Raw genomic sequence first — 20236 nt, 5'->3', positions numbered from 1 at the left:
AATATTTTATATCATCTTATAAATAATCATAACAACAATTATAATACATTATAATGCTTACGCATTTGTGGTTAAGAATATGATTATTTATAACACACAATGAACACCATACAAAATCTATTTTTACATTTATAATGGACTATCTCTGTGTACACACACTTCCAACACACATTTATGTTCAAACAACAACAAAAGTGAATTTTGCATCCGATGACCCCTTTAAAAATATTGTTGTGTAGGGTCAAAAAATTATCTAGATATTACCATATTTCCCAAGTTGATTTATTACATAAATAATTGAAAGCATTTTTGTATTACAGGTTTTCTGAAATGTTATGTTTAAATATGAGGCGGTATCTAATTAAATATGCACTAATTTGCATACTTTTCAGAACAGAAATCTGAACACTGGATAAAGCCAGATTCAAAATTCTTGTTTCATTTTGTTGAGGGGATTTTGGAAATCTTTCATCACTCCATAAATCAGGAAATGCTGTCTACAGCAAAAACAATACATTTTCACCATGTTTCTAGGAATTAAATTTTGTTAAAGAAAACAAATGTATAAACAAAACTCTGTAAAAAAAATTTAAAATATAGATAGAAATAAAATTGTAAAATTTGCTGCAGGCAAGTTCTGCTGAAGTTCTACACATTTTGAGAAACAGCTTTTAAAGGTATGTATTAAAATTGAAATCTACAGACATAAATAGATAAAGGTCAATAAAATTAACACTTAAAGTGTATTTTGGATATTTTCTTCCCACTAGTCTGAAACATTTATGAAAAGCCAAACAGCTTTTAACCCAAAATCTCAAAACTGACCAGTGCATGAAAAAACATGTTTTTGCCTGTAATGTCTTGCCTATAGCATTATTTTACCCAATATTTGTATTTGTATGCTTATAAGAGTATCATTCTGCTAACATCAAATTCTATAAAAAATAATTGCAATTGTAAGCCAGATTTCCATTTGTATGGCACTGATAGTTGCTGCTCATGTAGAGTGCTCCAGATCAGTATGTCAGAGGTGCCATGACGGTTAGGACGCTGCCTTCTAAGATTAGGTTTTGGAACAGAGCTCTGCCTGTTTGGACGCATCCACTCCTCTCATTACCTCGATTTCTGAATTCGAACAGTGTCTTGATACTCATTTAATTCACACAATACTGTCTGACAGCTGGAGGAACTACAGGAGCTGTGAAACAAAGAGAGATTCACTAAGAGCGATGAATTCTGGGAGGTGATGAGAGGGAATGAGAGAGATGTGTGATCAGGTGCTCTCTCTCTCTCTCTCTCTCTCTCTCTCTCTCTCTCCTGTCCTAGTGCCAGTTTTGCCCCTTAGGTGACTGTAGTTTCTCTTCAGGCATCTGGCGTCAATCCTCTCTCATCCACTCTTTTTTTTTCTCCTTTCTCTTTCCGTACATCCTCCATCTCCTGTTTTCTTTATCTCTGTATCTCTACACCTCTCTTCCCACATTTACCAGTGTTTGTTTCTGTCAGCCTTCATCTCTGTCTCTGTCTCTCCTTCCTTCTTCGCTTAGCCATTTATCTCCTTCCCTCGATCCTTCTCTCTGGCTTTCGGTATCTATCTCTCCGTTTCCATTTATTTCCTGCTATCTGCCATCCCTCTTTTATCGCTCTCTCGCAGCGCTCATCTCTGGTGCCCTTGCGTTCTCTCTCTCATTAAGTAATATCCCCGGGCCTCTGCCACGCCGTCTGATGCTGAAGCATTCTGAATTATTTTGCACATTTTTTTCTACCTGTAATATTTATTTGAAGGCCAAACGATAGTTAGTGAATCAGTATGACATCTATCATCTGGCATCAGACGGTCTTGCTCTTCATTTTAATTGGTGTCATTTTATTCTCAAATGTTGTTTTTGAGGACTAGATGCTTGTGGACAGGTCTGACAGGGGTATAGACGCCCATAGTGGATGCCTCAAGGATTTACAGGGTCAAGGTCAAAGGTTCTCCCTGGGGTCATGGCCCAATGCCCCTCGCTTGAGCCAGAGCTGATGCTGCTTAGAGGAATGTTTATTTTGTTCATTTTCGAAACACAAAGGAAGGAAAATTAGAGATTTCTGTCACACCATTGAAAGTCCATGTAACCAAAACTTTTATTTTAAGCATACTTACACATATTAAAAGCATACTTACACATACAATTCACTGCAGTTTTAAGCTGTAATAAACATTATTAAAACACCAACAACTTTTATTCCAGCTCAAAGACTTAGAAGTAAGCTAAAATGGCATGGCAAGGTTTCAGTTACATTTTTGTCTCATGTTTGCTTTTGTTAACATTGATTAGGTTTGGAGAGGGTTTAGTGTAGGTGGTCCGTTATTTTCAAACTTTTAGTGCCACTCACCATTTCATTTCCAAACTGCCATGATACATACAACAGCCAATGTGATAAAAATGTTTCCAGATTTATGTTAATATTTTCCAAATTGAAATGAATGCACTTTTAGCACCACTTACTGGACATTTCACTTTGAAACTGTCGTGAAAAATGAAGAAGCAATGTAATATCAATTTGCGACATGCACATATCTCCAATGAGCCTGGGTTGGGATTACTCTTTCACGGTGTGTGTGTGTGTGTGTGTGTGTGTGTGTGTGACAAAAAGGATTAGACAATATTAAAAAATATCTTCAATTGTGTTCCAAAGATGGAAAAAAAAACTCTTATGGGTTTGGAATGACACGAGGGTGAGTACTGTCAATGGTGACAATTTTTATTTTTGGGTGAACTATCCCTTTAAGTGCAAGTAGAAGTTCAAAACTTGTTCGATTGACAGTTATTTTTAGAGGGAAAAGGATAATACTTAACATAAATTTGAAAGTTGTTTAATGAGTATTCACAGCGAACAGCTTCAGATAGCTGCCGCAGCTGCTGTTTTCATCAAACGTGAAGAGAGATCACACAATCACAGATTTTTAAGGGTGCTGACAGCTCAGTTAATTGCAGATTTAAAATAGGGTCTATCATCGCTTATGGTCCAGAATGAGATGGAGAGTTGGGATGTAGGGACTTAGGACAGACCTCCATCCATCTTTTCTGTGACACCTCCCCTATGTAATACAAACTAAGACTCTCTCATCCGTGCATTAGACACTTTCTCTGTCTGAATGAACAGTGAGGGCAAAACAGAGCGAAACTGAAAGCAAAACTAAAATCAAATGAACTCATTGCTCATCCACCCACTTGATTACTCTTGATACTTTCTGAAATTGTCAAGTTTCGAAAGTTTTTTTTCCTCCATGCAGGCTAGAGTGCTCTGGCGCACACGTCCTTCTCCATCGCAGCGTCCGTAATTATACAGTGCAGCAGAAGAACAACTCCAGCATTTGGGTTGTCTTGTCTTAGCTCAATGCGTATGACGGGTCCTAACAGAGCAAGTTAACCCAGATGACACCAGCAATTAAGTCCCACACTCGGCACATGCTCTCGCTCCCAATAACAAACACTTGTGTCACATATCACTGAGCCGAGAGAAAATTACCCACAACTGGTTTATGGCGTGCTCGCACGACCTGACACTTGCAAGAGGTTTGTTGATTCAGTCAGCGGTTTGTGAAAGACTTGCTGAATCTGTTTTTTAGGAATAGTAGGCCTACACTTGGAAGAAAGAGAACGAGCAAAACTATCAAACACCTTGATGGTGGAGCACAGACAGCAAATTGACTTGCTCGTAAGCGTATGAAATTCTTCACCACGTGCGTTGCTAGTTAAACGCAGACAAACATTTAATTAAAGTAAAGCTTTAAAGCTGAGATTATGAACGTCGGAATCAACTTCTCATCGACGCTTTATGGCTATAGGCCGTGGAATTGGGCTTGCGCTTCTTCCAATTGCGTGCTTGTGACAAACGCAGATGCACACTGAAGCACATACGCACCATCTTTCGAGCAGAATTCATGAGTTATGTGCTAGAACTAATTTGTTTTGTTTTTCATCCATCCTCTCTCGCTCTCTCATTCACCCACACAGACTGAGTTCGAAGCAGGGTAGAAATGCTCTGTGATTATTTGCATTTGACAGAGGCATGAAGCAGTATACATCTTGCCGTAGGAGACCCTCAGAAACGTAAGCAAGCTAATTAAGCAAAATTGCTTGAGGGGGTGTAAACCTAGCAGATATATCGCTTCCAATTTGAAGACAGCCGTATGTTTTATTCATGTAAAAACCGCATGAATATGGAAAGAGCCATCGCTTCTGGAGAGTGAAGCAAAATAGTACTGCGTTTTAAGATATAACTGATCGCTCTCTGTTTTGAAGCACCATGATGACTGTAATGGCAATTATAATGATGATGAAGATGATGGTGGTTTAGAAGAAGATGATGAACACAGTGGACCTGAGAGTTCGTCGCCATGGGAAGTAGCATACCACAGGCTTTATCGTCAGTGCGAGGCACTAATGTTTATGTGCTGCGATGGTATGGATCTGTTTTCTTTAGAATGCCATAAAATCACGTCTCTGTAGTCGTGTTTTTCATCTCAATTTTTGTTTTGTCTCTATTTTTACTTTTATATACTCTCTAAATATCTCACCGCAAATGCTAGTTCTGTTTGTTTATTTATATTTTTTACAGAAGCCCAAGAATACATTTATAAGCATCAACATTTTTGATATTATTGTGATTAGGTATAATCATTCAACAAGTATATCACAAATACATTGATTTAGGGTTGTTTTACTGTAACTTTTTAAGTCAAAAGAAAGTACAACTCTGCAAAATGTGCTTTAGGGCTTCTGTGATTATTTATTTAAGTAAAAATGGGAAAAAAATAAACAAACCATAGAAACTTTATGTTTTATATGGTTTATTCTTTCTTTATTTATTTTTTCTTTGATACTGAGCTGTTTACAAAAATTCAAATGTAAACTCTTGACTGAAGTGAGATTTAAAAATAAAATAATATTGGGCATCACCCTCAGCCTGTCATTAAATATAAATAGTGTTACTAGTAATGAATATCTTTAGCTCTTCCAACTGACTTGAATGGAAGTGTACTGAATATTGATGAAAGACGTAAATCCATTATTCCTCTAATTAATTCATTGATGTCACAGATCATTTCTGCCTTTAAGTACAATCAAACTAGCACATCTAATATGGTGCCTATGAGATACTCACGTTTTTTTAATGAGTTATTTCTTTACATATATTTTAAAAGAATGTGGCTCCAATGTTGCCCTTGGTTCCAAAACACCAAGGGAAAGGAAGAAAAAATTATTTTCTTTGTCTATCCTCTGAATTTCTTCCAACTTCCCGCCGCAATAATCCACAAATCATAAACAAGTATTGCTTTCCTTCCCTATTCTTTTTAACAGCACGCACACACATGTACCATGCCTTCACATACACACATACACACAATTTCAAAATATTATTGAACTAGCCTCCAGATAATTTTTTTTTTATCTAACTGGAAGCAGTAGCCTATAGAGAAAGCATACTCTGATTTTGCACAGATCAATCAGTCACTCAATCATGTGTTCTACTGTCCTGTCCTCTACTGGTCTCTTGCACCCCATCCTGGAAGGGACACAGCACATTTGTTTGATCTCAACAGAGTGTTTTTCTGCTTATCAGTAAATGCAGCTGTGCATTCCAGACAGCGTGCAGTCGGAGAGACGGGACGGCCCTGTGATGTTTTCATCACTACAGCCAGTAGATATTACTGTCTCTCTATCATTCTCTCCTTTTGACGATTTCAACCAATAAACCATGAAAATAAACCACCATTTACTCTTTTTTAAGTATCTGGTGTATATGTAAGCATCTTTGCCAGTGTTGGGGAGTTACTAAGTATATAATAAAAAATAAAAAACGATAATTAATTTTTTTTTTTTTATCAACACTTAATAAGCTACTTTTTCCAATGAGTAGCATTTGTAATCAAACAAACTCAGGCATGAATCAAACCCACTCCTATAACATGTTCATTAGGTTCATTTGGATTATTCAGTTAAATGAACAGTTAAAAAATTCATAGCTTTTGTCAGAGTCGATAGCCTTGTGGGCAGTGTGCTACGGGCATCCCAAGTTCGAATCCCAACTCAAGGACCTTTCCCGATCCCGCCCCCCTCTCTCTCTCTCACTTCCCGTCAGCGCTGATCTGTCCTATCGTAATAAAGGCAAAAAAAACAAAAATAAATCTTAAAAAAAAAAATCTAAGCTTTTTACACCATTTTAGAAATTATGAAGTTTATTAGTTGCATTGGTTGTAAATGTATTGTTAATATGGTAGGAAATAAAATAAACTTTATTTTAAAGTTTCTTTTTTTAGTAGCTTGATGTGTAGCTAATTTCTTAAGAATATATAGTTTGCTTGTTAGTGGATTGTAGTGAAGCTAACTTTTTAACTACCTACTTTAAAAATAACTTAGTCCTTATTAGTATAGCAGCTTTTGTTAGTATCTGGTAGTGTAGCAACTATTTTTCCATGTATTTAACTACTTTAAAAATAGCTAATTAGTCCTTATTAGTATTGTAGCTTTCATAAGTAGTTTGTAGTGTAATAAATTACTTTTTCAAGTAGCTAAATACTTTAAGAATAGCTATTGTATAGTTAATGTAAGTACTCTTACGAAAATTAACCATGGTTGTACTACAAATAAAAAAAAAAAGCAGTTAAACCATGGTAACCACAAATTAACCATGGTTTTGCTATACTAACCAGTTTAACAATGGTATTTGTAGTAAAACTGTGGTTATACAAATGGCACTCAATTCACCAAAAAAACATGGTTACTACATTTTTACTATAAAAAAAAACCTTGATTAATTTTCGTTAGGGTTGTTAGCATGTTTACAGCTTTTAGCATTTTGGCTAGTTTTGTCGTTACTTTAAGAATACCTTGTTAGTCCGTATTAGTATAGTAGCTTTTGTTAGTATCTTGTGCACTACTTTTCAAGTAGCGAACTATTTTATGAATATCTAATTAGTTTGTGTTTGCTTGTTAGTAGCTGTTAGTGTTGCTAATTTTATTTTGCTAACTACTCTTAGTATAGCTTTGTGATGAGTGGAGCGGGGCCGAGAGCCGTGGGAACGGAGCGAGGCCGGTGGAGTAATTGATGAGTGACACCTGCACCACTCACCGGTCTCGAGTCTCACTGTCGTCACTCCTCCTTTTTATTCTTCTCGCTCCGTTCCCATGGCTCTCGGCCCCGCCCCACTCGTCACAAGCTTATTAGTCATAATTAGTATAGTAGCTTTCATTAGTACCTTGTAGTGTGGCAAAATACATTATCAAGTAGCTAACTACTTTAAGAATAGCTAATTAGTTCATATTAGTATAGTAGCTGTTGTTAGTAGCTTGTAGTGTACCTGACTTTTTAGAGTAGCTCTAAAGCTTTAATACTTTAAATAATGAGTAGCTTTAATCTTAAGAAGCTACACTTAAAAGTAAATAGCCTCCACTGCAGCACAGGTCTGAGCATGTAGCAGTGTGTATTTGGCTGTAGTGTCTGCTGCATAGTGATGCCATTACTGTAAACAGCATCTGGCGGACACACTTCATAACCCCTTTAAACAGCAGATTACTGAGCTGTAATGAGCTTGTGTTTGTGTGCTACAGCTTGCCGCACATTTGCACCTTGGGCTGTGGGTATAGCTAGAGTGTGATATTCTTTCAAGAGCCATGTGTAACAAATGAGAACCAAAACTTACCCCTAACACTGTCTGTAATGCTACCTTGAACTATTGCTATATTCGGAAGCCATCCCAAAAAAGCTGACCAGTCCAAGAACAAAGCCCTCAAGGAACTGTTTGGTAATAACCCATGAACCATTACCATTGTGCCTTGAGCAGGACACTGAACTGTAGGTTCCTTCAAGTCAATTGTCCCTGTAATAGATTGGCCCTAATTATTCCCAAGTATTTGGTATCCTAATATGTATGAATTCCATTGCAGTAGAAACTAATTTTTTATTTATTTTTTATTTTTTTGGTAATTTTTGCAATTAACTTTCGAATCAGTTGGTCCAATTTTGTAGTGAGTGTTTGAATTTTTTAAGATTTTGTGTTTGTGCATTTTTCACTGTCTGAATACATTTTGAAGTTTATGGTATGCTTAAAAAACTTATGTTTGTTTTAAAAGTATTTTAGCATCTCATTTTATGTGTTTCTTCTCTTGCTCTTAGTTCCTAGGAGAGGTCCCAGAGAATGCTGTGGGTGTGGTTGTGGCCAATTTGACAGTCAGAGACAAGGACCAGCCTCATACACCAAATTGGAACGCCGTCTATAGGATTACAGGAGGAGATGCGATGGGCCATTTCGCTATACGCACTGATGAAGTCACCAATGACGGCAAGGTCATAGTGGTTAAGGTAGGTGTATCCAGTTGGTTACATTGTCAAACATTGTTCGTGGTTCTCAGACTGCTGATCTTTTGATTTTTAACTCTGCATACTCAAACATTCAACACTCTCATCCACTGTACAGTATTTCCTCTGTCTTCAGACACGGAACAGCTTTACCTGGAATTAGCTTTAGAAAAGCATCATTTCCACTTAGAAATTAATGAGAAATCTAAAAACAATTCCTCAGCATATCTCAGTACTATTCATATTAAAACCTTTTCAATTTAACGAATGGTAAAAAATAATACTTTAAACTGCTAAAACAATGGTAATGGAAGAAGCAGGAGATTGCAACCCAACACAGGTAAATAGTTCACAGATAAATTGAAAAAAATAAAAAACAAAATAAGAAATCTATGATGCGTAATCTTTTATCTTTCCCCCCAGTTTTGTAGCCTTTACTGCTCCAATATTAAAGTGTTTGGCCATTTGCATGGTGTGTGTGAGAGAGAGCAATAGAAGCCTTCGGCAAAAATGTATTTCAGTCTTTTTGGAAGTGTTACACAGCTTTCATGGTCACATGCATTTCGGCACACCACATTTCTACCCACGGAACAGCTGGTCCTCTCACGCTCATCTCCTCGTCAACTCCTTCTAACCTTTACTCTAGGGTTCACTTCATCTCCAAACTGAAGTCACTTTCTGTTCCTCTTCTTACACTTTTGGAGTCTCATTCAACCTGACAGTGAAGAGTTAGTTTAATGTCTTATTGAAATGGGTTTTGCTGTTTCATTGAATGGTTTAATTGAATCAAAAAAGCATTGAATCAGAGCACAATCAAGTTGTTTGAAATCTGAAGGAACTTTTGTGTTTGTGTGCATATGTGTAGCCGGTCGACTATGAGAGGAATGATGCCTTCACGCTGATGGTGGTGGTGTCGAACCAAGCTCACCTGGCCAGCGGGATCCCCTCCTCGCCGTCCTCCTCTGCTGCTGTTTCCATCAAAGTACTGGATGTCAACGAGGCTCCCGTCTTTCCTTCCAACCCTAAAATCATCCGTTTTGAAGAGGGAGTGCCTGCTGACACCACCCTCGCTACTTTTGCGGCACTGGATCCAGACCGCTTCATCCAGCAGACTATCAGGTAGAGAGGAATGACAGCAGGTGCTTTTGTCTGTCTGTTGGAAACTCGGAATGTCAATCTTTCTGAGTGACCGTAAATGTCAATCATTTATGTTCTTACTCACTCAAACACACACATAGGTTATTGACAGTGTGTCTACAATGATAAAAAGGGAAAAAAAATTAAGTTTACTCCAAAGATGACAGGTTATTATTAATATTCACTTAATTTTCAAGTTGTTTTTATACATTTTTTTTATAATATTTATACCTTTTTCAGTCAAAAAGTCTGATTAAAAAACTCAATGTCAAGTGATGTAACCATTAAGTAAAATGTCATACATTTTTCTTACACACTAAATGCACTTCAGCATAGGCTATATATCCTAATCATTCTTTAAAAAAAAAAAAAAAGATTCAAAATGTCTTTTTTTTTGTTTTCATATTTTTTGTCATGATAATAACGACCTCAGGAGTCCACTCTGTTATATAATTTCCTATTTTATGGCTTTCTACATGATTATTACACCACACAGAGTTTTTAAAACATTAACAGTGTTTTAAATAATAATAATAATGTTGTTTTTTAGGTTGTTAGGTTTTTATTTTTTGCAGTTACAGTTTATTAAGCCCTACAAAAAAATCTAAATGTATTTTTATTCACATATTGAGTATGTATATCATGGATGTATAGTCCAGTCATTAATGTATTTTTACTAACTTATTTAGAAGAGAAAAAAAAAATCGTTGTCACATTATTGACCTACATATAAGTGCACAATTATACACCGCATTTGCGTGAAAACGTATTTTTGTTTTATTTATGTCTCATAACAACAATACTGTTAATTAAATGCTTTTAAATTGTTTCGGTCCGGTGTCTTTTTGAATGATCGATTGAGTCAGCAATTGCTATTGTTCATTTACATAAAGCGCTCATTAGCTGAGTGACACACATGAATAGCAAATCAAGATGTCCGCCACATAAAGTCTAGTATGTTCTACCCACACTTCTCACTTTTCAGTTTTCTGCTGAATCATGCTTGAGTTTTAAAATTCCCATGAATCCATGAGGGCTTTATTTGACTAGTGAGTTTAAGAGCAATTTTTATAGAAACCAGGCTTAAAACAAATCCATCACTCCCGGGTGCAGGTCAGCCCCTGACTTTGTAAGCGAACGTCAGAAGTACATGCAATTTCCATACTGCGCTGTATGTCAAGTGATGTAGCACATATCGTTCGCACCATTAGCACCCCGGGAGCAGCTAAATGCTTTTAATTGACTCGCTCCTGTTCTAGTCCCTTGGTTGTGCCTGGGTTGCCAAGCAACAGGGTGAAAGGTCGTCGAGTAATGAGCCGAACCGTTCCCCACACTGCTGCTCCTATTGTGTCTCTCCCTCTCTCTCTATCAGTCGTTTTCCATGACTCAGAAGTGTGCGGGCAACATGCCAGCTTGAAGTATCGATCCAAAGTTTGCCTCCCTGCACGTTCACTCTCACACTTGGGGAACTTCACTAGACTTGCTTCATAGATCACTGTGTGCGAGGAACGGTTCGATCAATATGGTCCACACTGTGACGCTCTCACTCTCCGAATCTATCAATGTTATAGGCTCAAGTAAGTCACAGGAAAGTGCTTAGCAAACAAATAAACAAAAAGATGCAGTGTGGGCTTGATTATTAGCAATACTGAAATAATTTGCGCTAATAATCGAACACCAGTAGCGAATCGATGCAATGGCATTCTTACCAACTTTTGAGACCCGGTCTGGCAGATGAATAGGCTGTAACTGTTTTTAACTTCAGTGTTTTGGATTAATAGCGCAGAAGCCTGATACATTACCCAATAATATATAGAAGAAAGATTATGTGTCACATCTGTGATTTGATTGAGTGTAAATGTTTCCACATTTCTCTGTGCAGATCCATTGATCAGAACAGAACCCGTGCTGTGACTGAATGAGGGACATATCTTAATAATCCACATGCTATATCCTCATAACAGACTAAATATGATTTTAACGGCATTTAAATGGATTGATGATCTCAAAGTTCTACATTATTACCCTCAGCCATACTGTTACAGCATAAATTATGATTGAATGTTGAGCTCTATGGCCGCGTCTTGCGGATGCTTATGGATTTTTATCCAGAGTAATCTGATGAACAAATGCTTTTGGCCTTCAGGTACTCCAAACTGTCAGATCCAGCCAACTGGCTGAAAATCAACAGGACCAATGGAAGAATTACCACCACGGCGGTGCTGGACCGCGAATCGCCATATATGAAGAAAAACGTGTATGAAGCGACCTTTTTGGCCATAGACAATGGTAAGAATGGAGGGGGGGAGTTGGAAAGTTTGAGCAAAATCAACACTTTGAGTGTCGATGCTGTGTTTGGGGAAACAAATGGATTTAAACGATTGGGTAGGTCAGTTTGGAGAGAAGTTGGTTAGCTTGAACTTAATTTGTCCCACAGAGCCAAAAAGCTGTTCACAGCCTATCGATTCATAACCTATCAGCACTGGGGCATTTTTCAAATCTGATTGGATTTCATTCTCGTGCTCTATTCAACCAAGAAGGTATTCCAACAAAGCTGCTGTCCAATCGCAGTTGATTTGCCTGCCCATTTTTACACAAACTTTCCTAAATAGACAGACGAATTGCTTAACACCATCAAAAAAACATTAGTAAGAGTTGGTATGAATAGGACAAATGCTTATCCTCGTTACAAGTGAACCCATATTTAATGTAGTTTAGGTTGTGTTGTTTTAACTCACTTAGTTTTGCTTAGGGTTTTGAGGATGAGGGACTGATAAATGTGTGAATTGTTTTTTTTTAATATGCTTATTTACAGGAACTGTTCAACAAACCAGTTCACTAAAATAAATGGGACCATCGAATGCTACATTTGAGAAAGTGGATAGTTGAACGAACTGATTTACTTGAATGAATCAGATTTTCAAAAGATGCTTCTGAGGAAGAATCATTTAGGGCAAACTGATTTATTAAGATGACTCAGACTTTCCAATGCTACATATGAAAAATAAGGTTGTTAAGGACAAACCAGTTTTCTGCAATAAATCAAATCCAATTCTACATAGGTAAAAAAAAGGGAAAGAAAACTATTTAGGACAAACTGATTTATTGGAATTAATCCGACTTTCCAACATTACAATACATATGAGAGAGGATGATCTAAATGAACCAATTGCAATTGAATTGAATTGATCTAAATGAAACCAAACCAATCCACTAAAATGAATTATTAATGATTTAGGCGAGCGTGTTTGATTATATTTTTGATTATCAGAAAGGAGATGTATATTACCGTTTATTTGCCTGTTTATTTTTCGTCAGACTCTTTAAAATGTAGAAGCTGAAATTGCTTAACTTAGGGTATTGCTTCAAAAGCTCAGAAAACTTCAGGGGAGGTTGGTATGATTAGGAAATTGACCAATCCATCTGCCTGTCTTGGTGTGTTTTTCCCAGAAGTTTTCAAAGGTGTCCGTAGTGGCAGGCCTTGTCAGGACAAAGGCATATTGGCCTAAATCAATACGTCCAAGATGTCCAGGGTTGACGGGTTGTATTTTAGACTCATATCGGACCTTCTAATAACAGAATTTGACAGAATCGATCTTTATAATATCTAGCCTGTTACTCAGTCAGAGATTTGGGAATGATACCGTGCCATGTTTTCCACAAATGCCCCTCGTCTGTGATGGCAGATTGTGTTTTGAGAGCGTGTAGGTATATATCTGACCTCTGTTTTTGTCTTTGATTCACACACAGCCGTAGGGAGCAGCTATGTCTGTTTCTTCAGGCAAAGTTATTACACATATCTGTCCTCTGAGAGAGCCCAGCTCTATTAAAGGGAAAACAGCTGTGTGAAATATTTATGTGCAGTTATCATTTCTTATATCTGACGCAATTGAGAGTTTTCAGGACGAATACATAAACTTTATGACCCTAACCCCTGACTGTCGTTATCCTCGTTCTGTCTCTTAGGTTCCCCTCCTGCCACAGGAACTGGTACTGTCCAGATTTATTTGATAGATGTGAATGACAACGTGCCTGTCTTAGTTCCTCAAGAGGCTCTGGTCTGCGAGAGGTCACGACACGGGTATCCAGTCAACATCACAGCCTCGGATTTAGATTCAGAGCCCAATGCCGGCCCATATGTCTTTGAGCTGCCCTCTTACCCCTCTTCTGCCCGCCGTAACTGGACCATTTCACGCCTGAATGGTTAGACTTGGATTTTACATATTACAAATTCAAAGTATTCAAGGCTTTTACCATTTCAACAGGTCATTCTAACTTCAGCTAATGCGTTTGCTGTCAGTTAAAAGGTTTTCCTTCAAGATAATGCATCTAACATTATTAATAGTGGATAGAAAAAAGATTTGCTGTTAATATGTAAATATAGTTTCCAAAAATATCCAAATATTTAATTTTCTATCTCTTTCTAGGTAATTATGCCCAGTTGAAGCTCCGGATCCCGTACCTGGAGGCAGGCATGTACAGAGTTCCCATTTTAGTTTCCGACTCGGGAAACCCTCCCCTGTCCAACACCTCTGTTTTGATGGTGAAGGTGTGTCCCTGTGATGAAAACGGAGACTGTACTGTGATCGGGGCAGTGACTGTGGCCGGGCTGGGAACCGGAGCCATCATCACCATCCTCATCTGTATCATTATACTGCTCAGTAAGTGATGGATGGATTAGCGTGCAGATTGATGGTTTGATTTATAAATGAATAGATGATTAAATCAAAGAATGCAACAAAATCAAATCTCCACAACATCAGTAAATTGTGATTAATAACCTTTCAACATGTCATTTAATTTTTGATTATTCATTTTCATTGAACTGTCAGTCAACATTTTCTCAGCTTTATGAACCTCCTAACAAAGACTCCTTAGAAATATGTACAGGACTATTGCCATTCAATGCATGTGCCATCTAAAAATTTAAATGCGACTTCCAAAAAGTATCATATATTAAATTATATTATAAACTTCCAAAAAATATTTATTACATTACATTATATTATATTATATGGAAGTAAAGACATTTATAATGTTACAAATGATTTCTATTTCAAATAAATGCTGTTCTTTTGAATTTTGTATTCATCAAAGAATCCTGTAAAACATTTATACAGTTTCCACAAAAATATCAAGCAGTGCAAATTCATCTATGCCATCGCAAGAATAAATTATATTTAAAGCTAAATATTAAACTGTTGCTTCACTGTATTTCTAAACAAATTAATGCAGCCTTTGGTGAGAATAAGAGATTTTTTTTTTTTAGCTTACCAACCCCAGAACAGTATACTGTACCAGTAGACTTACACATCTAAACTTCAACTATATATAAGTGCATCAGAAAGTGTTTTGTTTTCTTAGATCATGTCTTATCTTGCCTAAGGCACTAAATACGTCTGGACCACCACTGGTGCCCTGTCAAAATGAGAAAATAGGTGCATGACGCCCCTGTATGTTTGTTTTTTAGGTATGGTTCTGTTCTTTGTGGTGTGGGTGAAGCGAAGGGAGAAGGAGCGTCAGACGAAACCCTTATTGATCGACCCTGAGGATGACGTCAGAGATAATATCCTGAAGTATGATGAAGAGGGAGGAGGAGAGGAAGATCAGGTCAGTGTCACACATGTCATGCAGTTATCGATTTTCGAGTCAAGGCCGTTTTGAACTTTTCAATAGTTTGCTGCTTTTTTGTCAGTTGCAAGAGCATCTCTGACCTTGTTTCAGACGTGACCTGGTCTATTTTTATTTCGGTTGCAGGACTATGATCTGAGTCAGCTGCAGCAGCCCGAGTCTCTAGATCACATAATGAGCAAGCCTGCAGGTGTGCGGAGAGTGGACGAGAGACCAGTTATCCTAGAATCTCAGTACCCTGTCCGGCCCACAGTGCCACACCCAGGGGACATCGGGGAGTTCATCATTGACGTATGCTCCCTCTGTTTCTTATCATGAAGATAATCTAGTTAGACCTCAAGTTCAACTAATGCCTGCTGAGGGGCATAGGAAGGAAACACAGTTTTAATTTGAAATGTCGTCATTTTTGCAGCTTAGTTTAAAAAAAATGGTCTTTTTCACTGAGCAGGATGTTACAGCGTGTTTTCATAGTGCATCAAGGTCTTTCATCTCAAATGATCAAGGAAAATTTGATTCCTCCTGATGTGACCCCTTGAAGCACTTTCCAGCAGCGGCTTTCAGATCACTTTGTATGCGTCTGTTCCAGCAGCCTCATCTCACGTTCTCTCCCTCTCTCGTATTAGGGTCTGCGCGCGGCGGATAATGACCCCACTGCTCCCCCCTACGACTCTCTGCTGGTGTTTGACTACGAGGGCAGCGGCTCCACAGCAGGCTCTGTTAGCTCCCTGGACTCCTCCAGCTCTGGAGAACAGGACTACGACTACCTCAATGACTGGGGTCCTCGCTTCAAAAAGCTGGCAGACCTCTACGGAGGAGGGGGAGAGGACTGAAGGTGGGAACGCGAGGAAGACGGAGGGGAACGGAGAGGGCCAGGAGGGACAATTGGCTTCTCGGATGTTTTATCGAGAAGTCGCACGCCAAGCCTCCAAGTGGGCTGATTATCTCTCAACTAAAGTTCCTCTGCACGCTACGGAGGCATCGACAGGGGAGGATATTGCCCTGCAGCCTGCTCTGGACCTTTGCTGCAATCCACAAGTATTTTACGGCTTTTTACAATATTTCGCGTTGTGGTTTCTTCAGTGTTGTTTTGTCACTCCTCTCGGACCGCCTAGAGGCTCAAGATGGAATCGAGTTGCGACAAGGAATTCTCGGCGTGCGGGAATAAGTGCGCACGCTCGTTTTTCCGTTCGCTTTATCACTAAAGAGAGTTCCACACACACTTTTTCTCTCAACTTGAATTTCAGTAGAACAGAAGCACTGTTGTTGATAAAGTGCCTTTTGTGGTGTGTTTTGTATCGGACTCCTGCAATCTCAGGGTCGGTTGCCATTTTGAAAAGTTTCTTCTGTTGGGCACACACTCCCCCGTTCCTGTCTGCTCCTCTCAACTACCTTTTGCTTTCCTTTCATCCCTGCATTACCGGTGCAGAACGCCTCTTTGACTACTATGTGGAAAACAAACAAAGGAAACAGAGAATGTTTTTTCAAGACTTTTGTTGATAAACACAGGACTCATTTTCCCTTCAGAAATCTCATTCTCCTTTGAGAAATTGGAGCGTATGAAGTACAGTGATCCAATTCGAAAAATCATAGTTTTTTTTTTTTTGGTTTTGGTTTTTTTCAAACTTGACCGACCACGACCATATAATGTTATGTTGTGTGATGGTTGTGTAAAAAAATCAAGGTCTTTATTTTCAAATAAGAAAAAATATTACTGGAGAATGCCTTTTAGCTCATACTCTTGCCTGCCTTGTACGATTTTGTGTTGCGTTTCCGAATTGTAAAGGTAATTTAGGCATGACAAGTTGCCAGACAGTGAGACTAAAAGTGATGGCTGAAGAAACCCGACTCTAAAAGGACTGCATCAGAAGAAACCTTCTTTTTTTGTCTTGAACATTCCCCTTTTCTAACTTTATAAGTTGATTCAAATATTATACGTGCATGACTTCTTTCAAAACAATGTCTCAAATCTCTCGCACTTGTTCCTCTGTGGTCAGAATGTGAAAAGTAGTTGGCAAAGAATATACACCATACGGAATAAATATAATCTGAAAAAAATAAAAATAAAAAACAAACAAAAAAAGATTCAAAATGTTTAAAATGCTGTAAAATACTTATTGTTGAAGTATTATTTGAAGCATTTGCTGCTCTTCAAGCTCCAAGTCGGGCTAAATGACAGTGTCTGGGCCTGTTTGTGTGTGAATGTGAGTGTGTGTTTATCTATATCCTGTAGGATTTTTTAAATCTCTTTTTATATGTTTGTCTTTTGTATTTTTCTCCTAGGTTTTACGTTTATTCTTTGGCTATGAGAAATGCAGCAGTGTTCTTTTTGTCTTGTCGTTCTGAAGAAAGTCTGCCTCGTCCGTTCTGTCCCTGGATAAGGGTCTAAACCTGCATTGCAGAGAAGCTTACAATCATGCCTGCTCCACCATTCAGTGTAACTGATTTCTCTTTCCATTCATCTCAAATATTGGATGTGCTTTAGAGAATAAACAATCACATTTTTTGAAAAAAAGAAAAAAGAAAAATTCTCAAGTCTCTGTCCTGTCCATAATAGGTTCATGTCTCTTTTCTTCTCTGTCATACTTCCATGTTTCTTTCAGCTGCTTGTCATAATGTTTTCTGGGCATGAGTGAGCATTGCATTATGCCATCAAGTGACAATTGAATTTAGCTGATATATCCAGTATGGGGTTTCTGATTAAGCCATAAAATCGGGCCATTTTAAAATGGCAGCGTGATTATCATTAGAACTTCTGGATTTCCATGCATTACCATTAAATTAACATTGACTTAACATAACTTTGGATGACTGCTCCTCCTACACATTTGCCTTCAGAAGCATTAATAATGAAGCACTCTGTCCAGTGATGACAACACTTATCTGACAGAAAGTTCCCTAGATTTTTCACATGTTTTTAAATGAGCCATGAAGTTCTTTCACATGACCCAGTGAAAGGTCAGTGTACTCAAAGGGCATATGGCATAATTAAAACATAAGGCCCACCACTAATGACGAATCGCTGGGAGTGGATTAAAGCTTAAGACCATGAAAATGTATGAAATTACAATTGGGTAATGAGATTAAAAATGTTATAAAAGTTACTTTCTCATCTCTTTTTTTTTTTTTTTCAAAAAATGCTTTTTGCTTTATGCTTTATTAGGACTATCAATCAGTTTAACATTATAATTGCATTAATTTCTTGATATATTGGTTAATTTGCAAATAATTGCATATAAATATTTGCAGAGAAAAACAAAATAAAGTTGAAAGTTAATATTTCCATATCATAAACCTATCATCTTGCAATCTATGTTGCAGTGGAGTTTGTCCATATGTTCAAGGTACATTTAGGGATCGTCCACTCAGGACATGGTCTTGTATACCACCTACAATATTGTTTAATTGTTAGTCTATGTTAAATTGCGTTAGACAACTTTTGCCTGATGCTTCGCAACTTGCCTTTTTTAAAGCATAATTTTAAAGCACATTTTTAAGTCACTTTGTCACGATAAAAACACCGTTTTAAATGACCACTAAAATGAAGGGAAAGACAAGGGAGTTTGGTTTGGACTCTCTAACCTCTAAAGCATGCCACAGCTCTTCTGGTTTTGATCTCATTTATTAACCTCTTGCCCATTTTAAAGACAGATACAGTACATACTGACAGTTTATCAGTGCTCTTCCATTTGTTTCCATCAGTACAACTCCAGCTCGCTGCATCCCTCTCTCTCTCTGCATCTCTGTTACCCTTTGCATACTAATGGTGAACATGTTCTGTTTTATCTATTCTTCATGTACCAAAATTGTCTATGAGTAGCCTATCTCTGCGGTTTCAATAAGTCGGCACACAGAGAGAGTGAGAGCTGTAGGGGATTGGAACTCTCTGCGGCCGTGTCGATCAATTAGTGCTCTGATTAATCCCTTGCTTTAATCTCATCAAGCAGAACACTGCTAATTACCCACAGACGAGAAGAGAGAGGGATGAAGAAAGAGCAAAACTATAAGAGCATGTGTCATTAGATGCAAAAAGGGGTGGTAATAGAGGAAAAGAGGGAGGAGAGGAAAGAGGGGAGCCAAAAAAATAGATGCTCATACGAGATGGCATCTATGGCTCTCTTTTGTGGAACACGAGACATTTTGAAAAATGTACTGATGGAATGTACAGGCTTAAGTTTAAGCCATGTTTTGTACAATTTAATGGACTAAAGTAGGACTAAAGTGACTCTAACAGATAATTGCAAGTCTTCTGTACTACTAAAGTAAGTTCATTTTACTTTAAACAATGTTGGAAACCAATTGCACATAGTTTTTTTAAGGTTCCATAACTTAAAATAGAGGATTAAATCCATGTTGAGAATAATAGTATTTAGAATGTCTGTAGTATAAAATATACCAATATTAATAAAAGTAGGCAACATTAGTAAACATTCTAGAGTATATAATTTTATTAAAGGTACAATTCTGGCACTTTTTTTTTCTAAGAGTGTATAGGAATAAATATACAGAGATCAGTGAAAATATATGATAAATATCGTAACTGATTAATCACAATTAGGTATTCCTGAGTACTCTACTGAGTACACAGAAAAGAAAAAAAAAATCTTATTTTGAAGTCAAGAAGAAATAATGGCCTGCAGGTTTGAAACGACATGAGAATGAATAAAAGATAGAATTTTCATTTTGGTGAAACATCTAATAGCAGCTCTTGTTTTTAGTAAAGGAAAGTGTTTAAATGAAGCCAGCTATAAGATGAATTTTCTTCGTATAGTCGGTTCTCAGGCAGCCAAGCCATGGTGGCAAAAAAAATATAGTAAGGCACTGATGGATTGTTCTTTCGCAAATACAAACTTAACAGGTGGCTTGCGGCCAACGCTGTGTGTGTTATTAATAAAGTTTGCCCTTTCAAATACACAAACATATTTTTCAATTACTCAATATAGGCCTAGATTTCCAAGGCCTTGAAAGCGAACAAATCAATTTGAAAATGATTTGGACAGTGTACATGTGCCTGCGTCCATTATTGAATAGGGTGTCTTAATTGAATGTTTACAGGTAAGTGCTGAGAGCATCCTGAGCGAACAAAATCACTCTACGGCTATGCTTTGCTGACTCAGCTCTTCTATTG

At 37.6% G+C, this 20236-nt stretch overlaps 1 protein-coding gene across 3 annotated transcripts in view; it reads left to right on the top strand.

Annotated features, from left to right (window-relative positions):
- The window catches only part of cdh4 (cadherin 4, type 1, R-cadherin (retinal)), a 263794-nt gene extending 246448 nt beyond the window's left edge, over positions 1–17346 (top strand). For all 3 annotated transcript variants that reach the window (XM_016443676.1, XM_016443673.1, XM_016443674.1), the window contains exons 10-17: positions 8161–8346; positions 9209–9462; positions 11627–11769; positions 13447–13683; positions 13908–14141; positions 14951–15090; positions 15238–15402; positions 15735–17346. In XM_016443676.1, the coding sequence (XP_016299162.1) occupies positions 8161–8346; positions 9209–9462; positions 11627–11769; positions 13447–13683; positions 13908–14141; positions 14951–15090; positions 15238–15402; positions 15735–15941 (1566 nt within the window). In that variant the 3' untranslated portion in view covers positions 15942–17346. The remainder of the gene's footprint in view (positions 1–8160; positions 8347–9208; positions 9463–11626; positions 11770–13446; positions 13684–13907; positions 14142–14950; positions 15091–15237; positions 15403–15734) is intronic.
- Positions 17347–20236: the final 2890 nt, after the last annotated feature.

This window comes from Sinocyclocheilus anshuiensis, unplaced genomic scaffold (genome assembly GCF_001515605.1).
Source record: "Sinocyclocheilus anshuiensis isolate Anshui unplaced genomic scaffold, SAMN03320099.WGS_v1.1 scaffold51, whole genome shotgun sequence".
Taxonomy (NCBI): domain Eukaryota; kingdom Metazoa; phylum Chordata; class Actinopteri; order Cypriniformes; family Cyprinidae; genus Sinocyclocheilus; species Sinocyclocheilus anshuiensis.
Note: the sequence above shows the minus strand (reverse complement) of the source record. Positions and strands in the feature narration are given on the sequence as shown.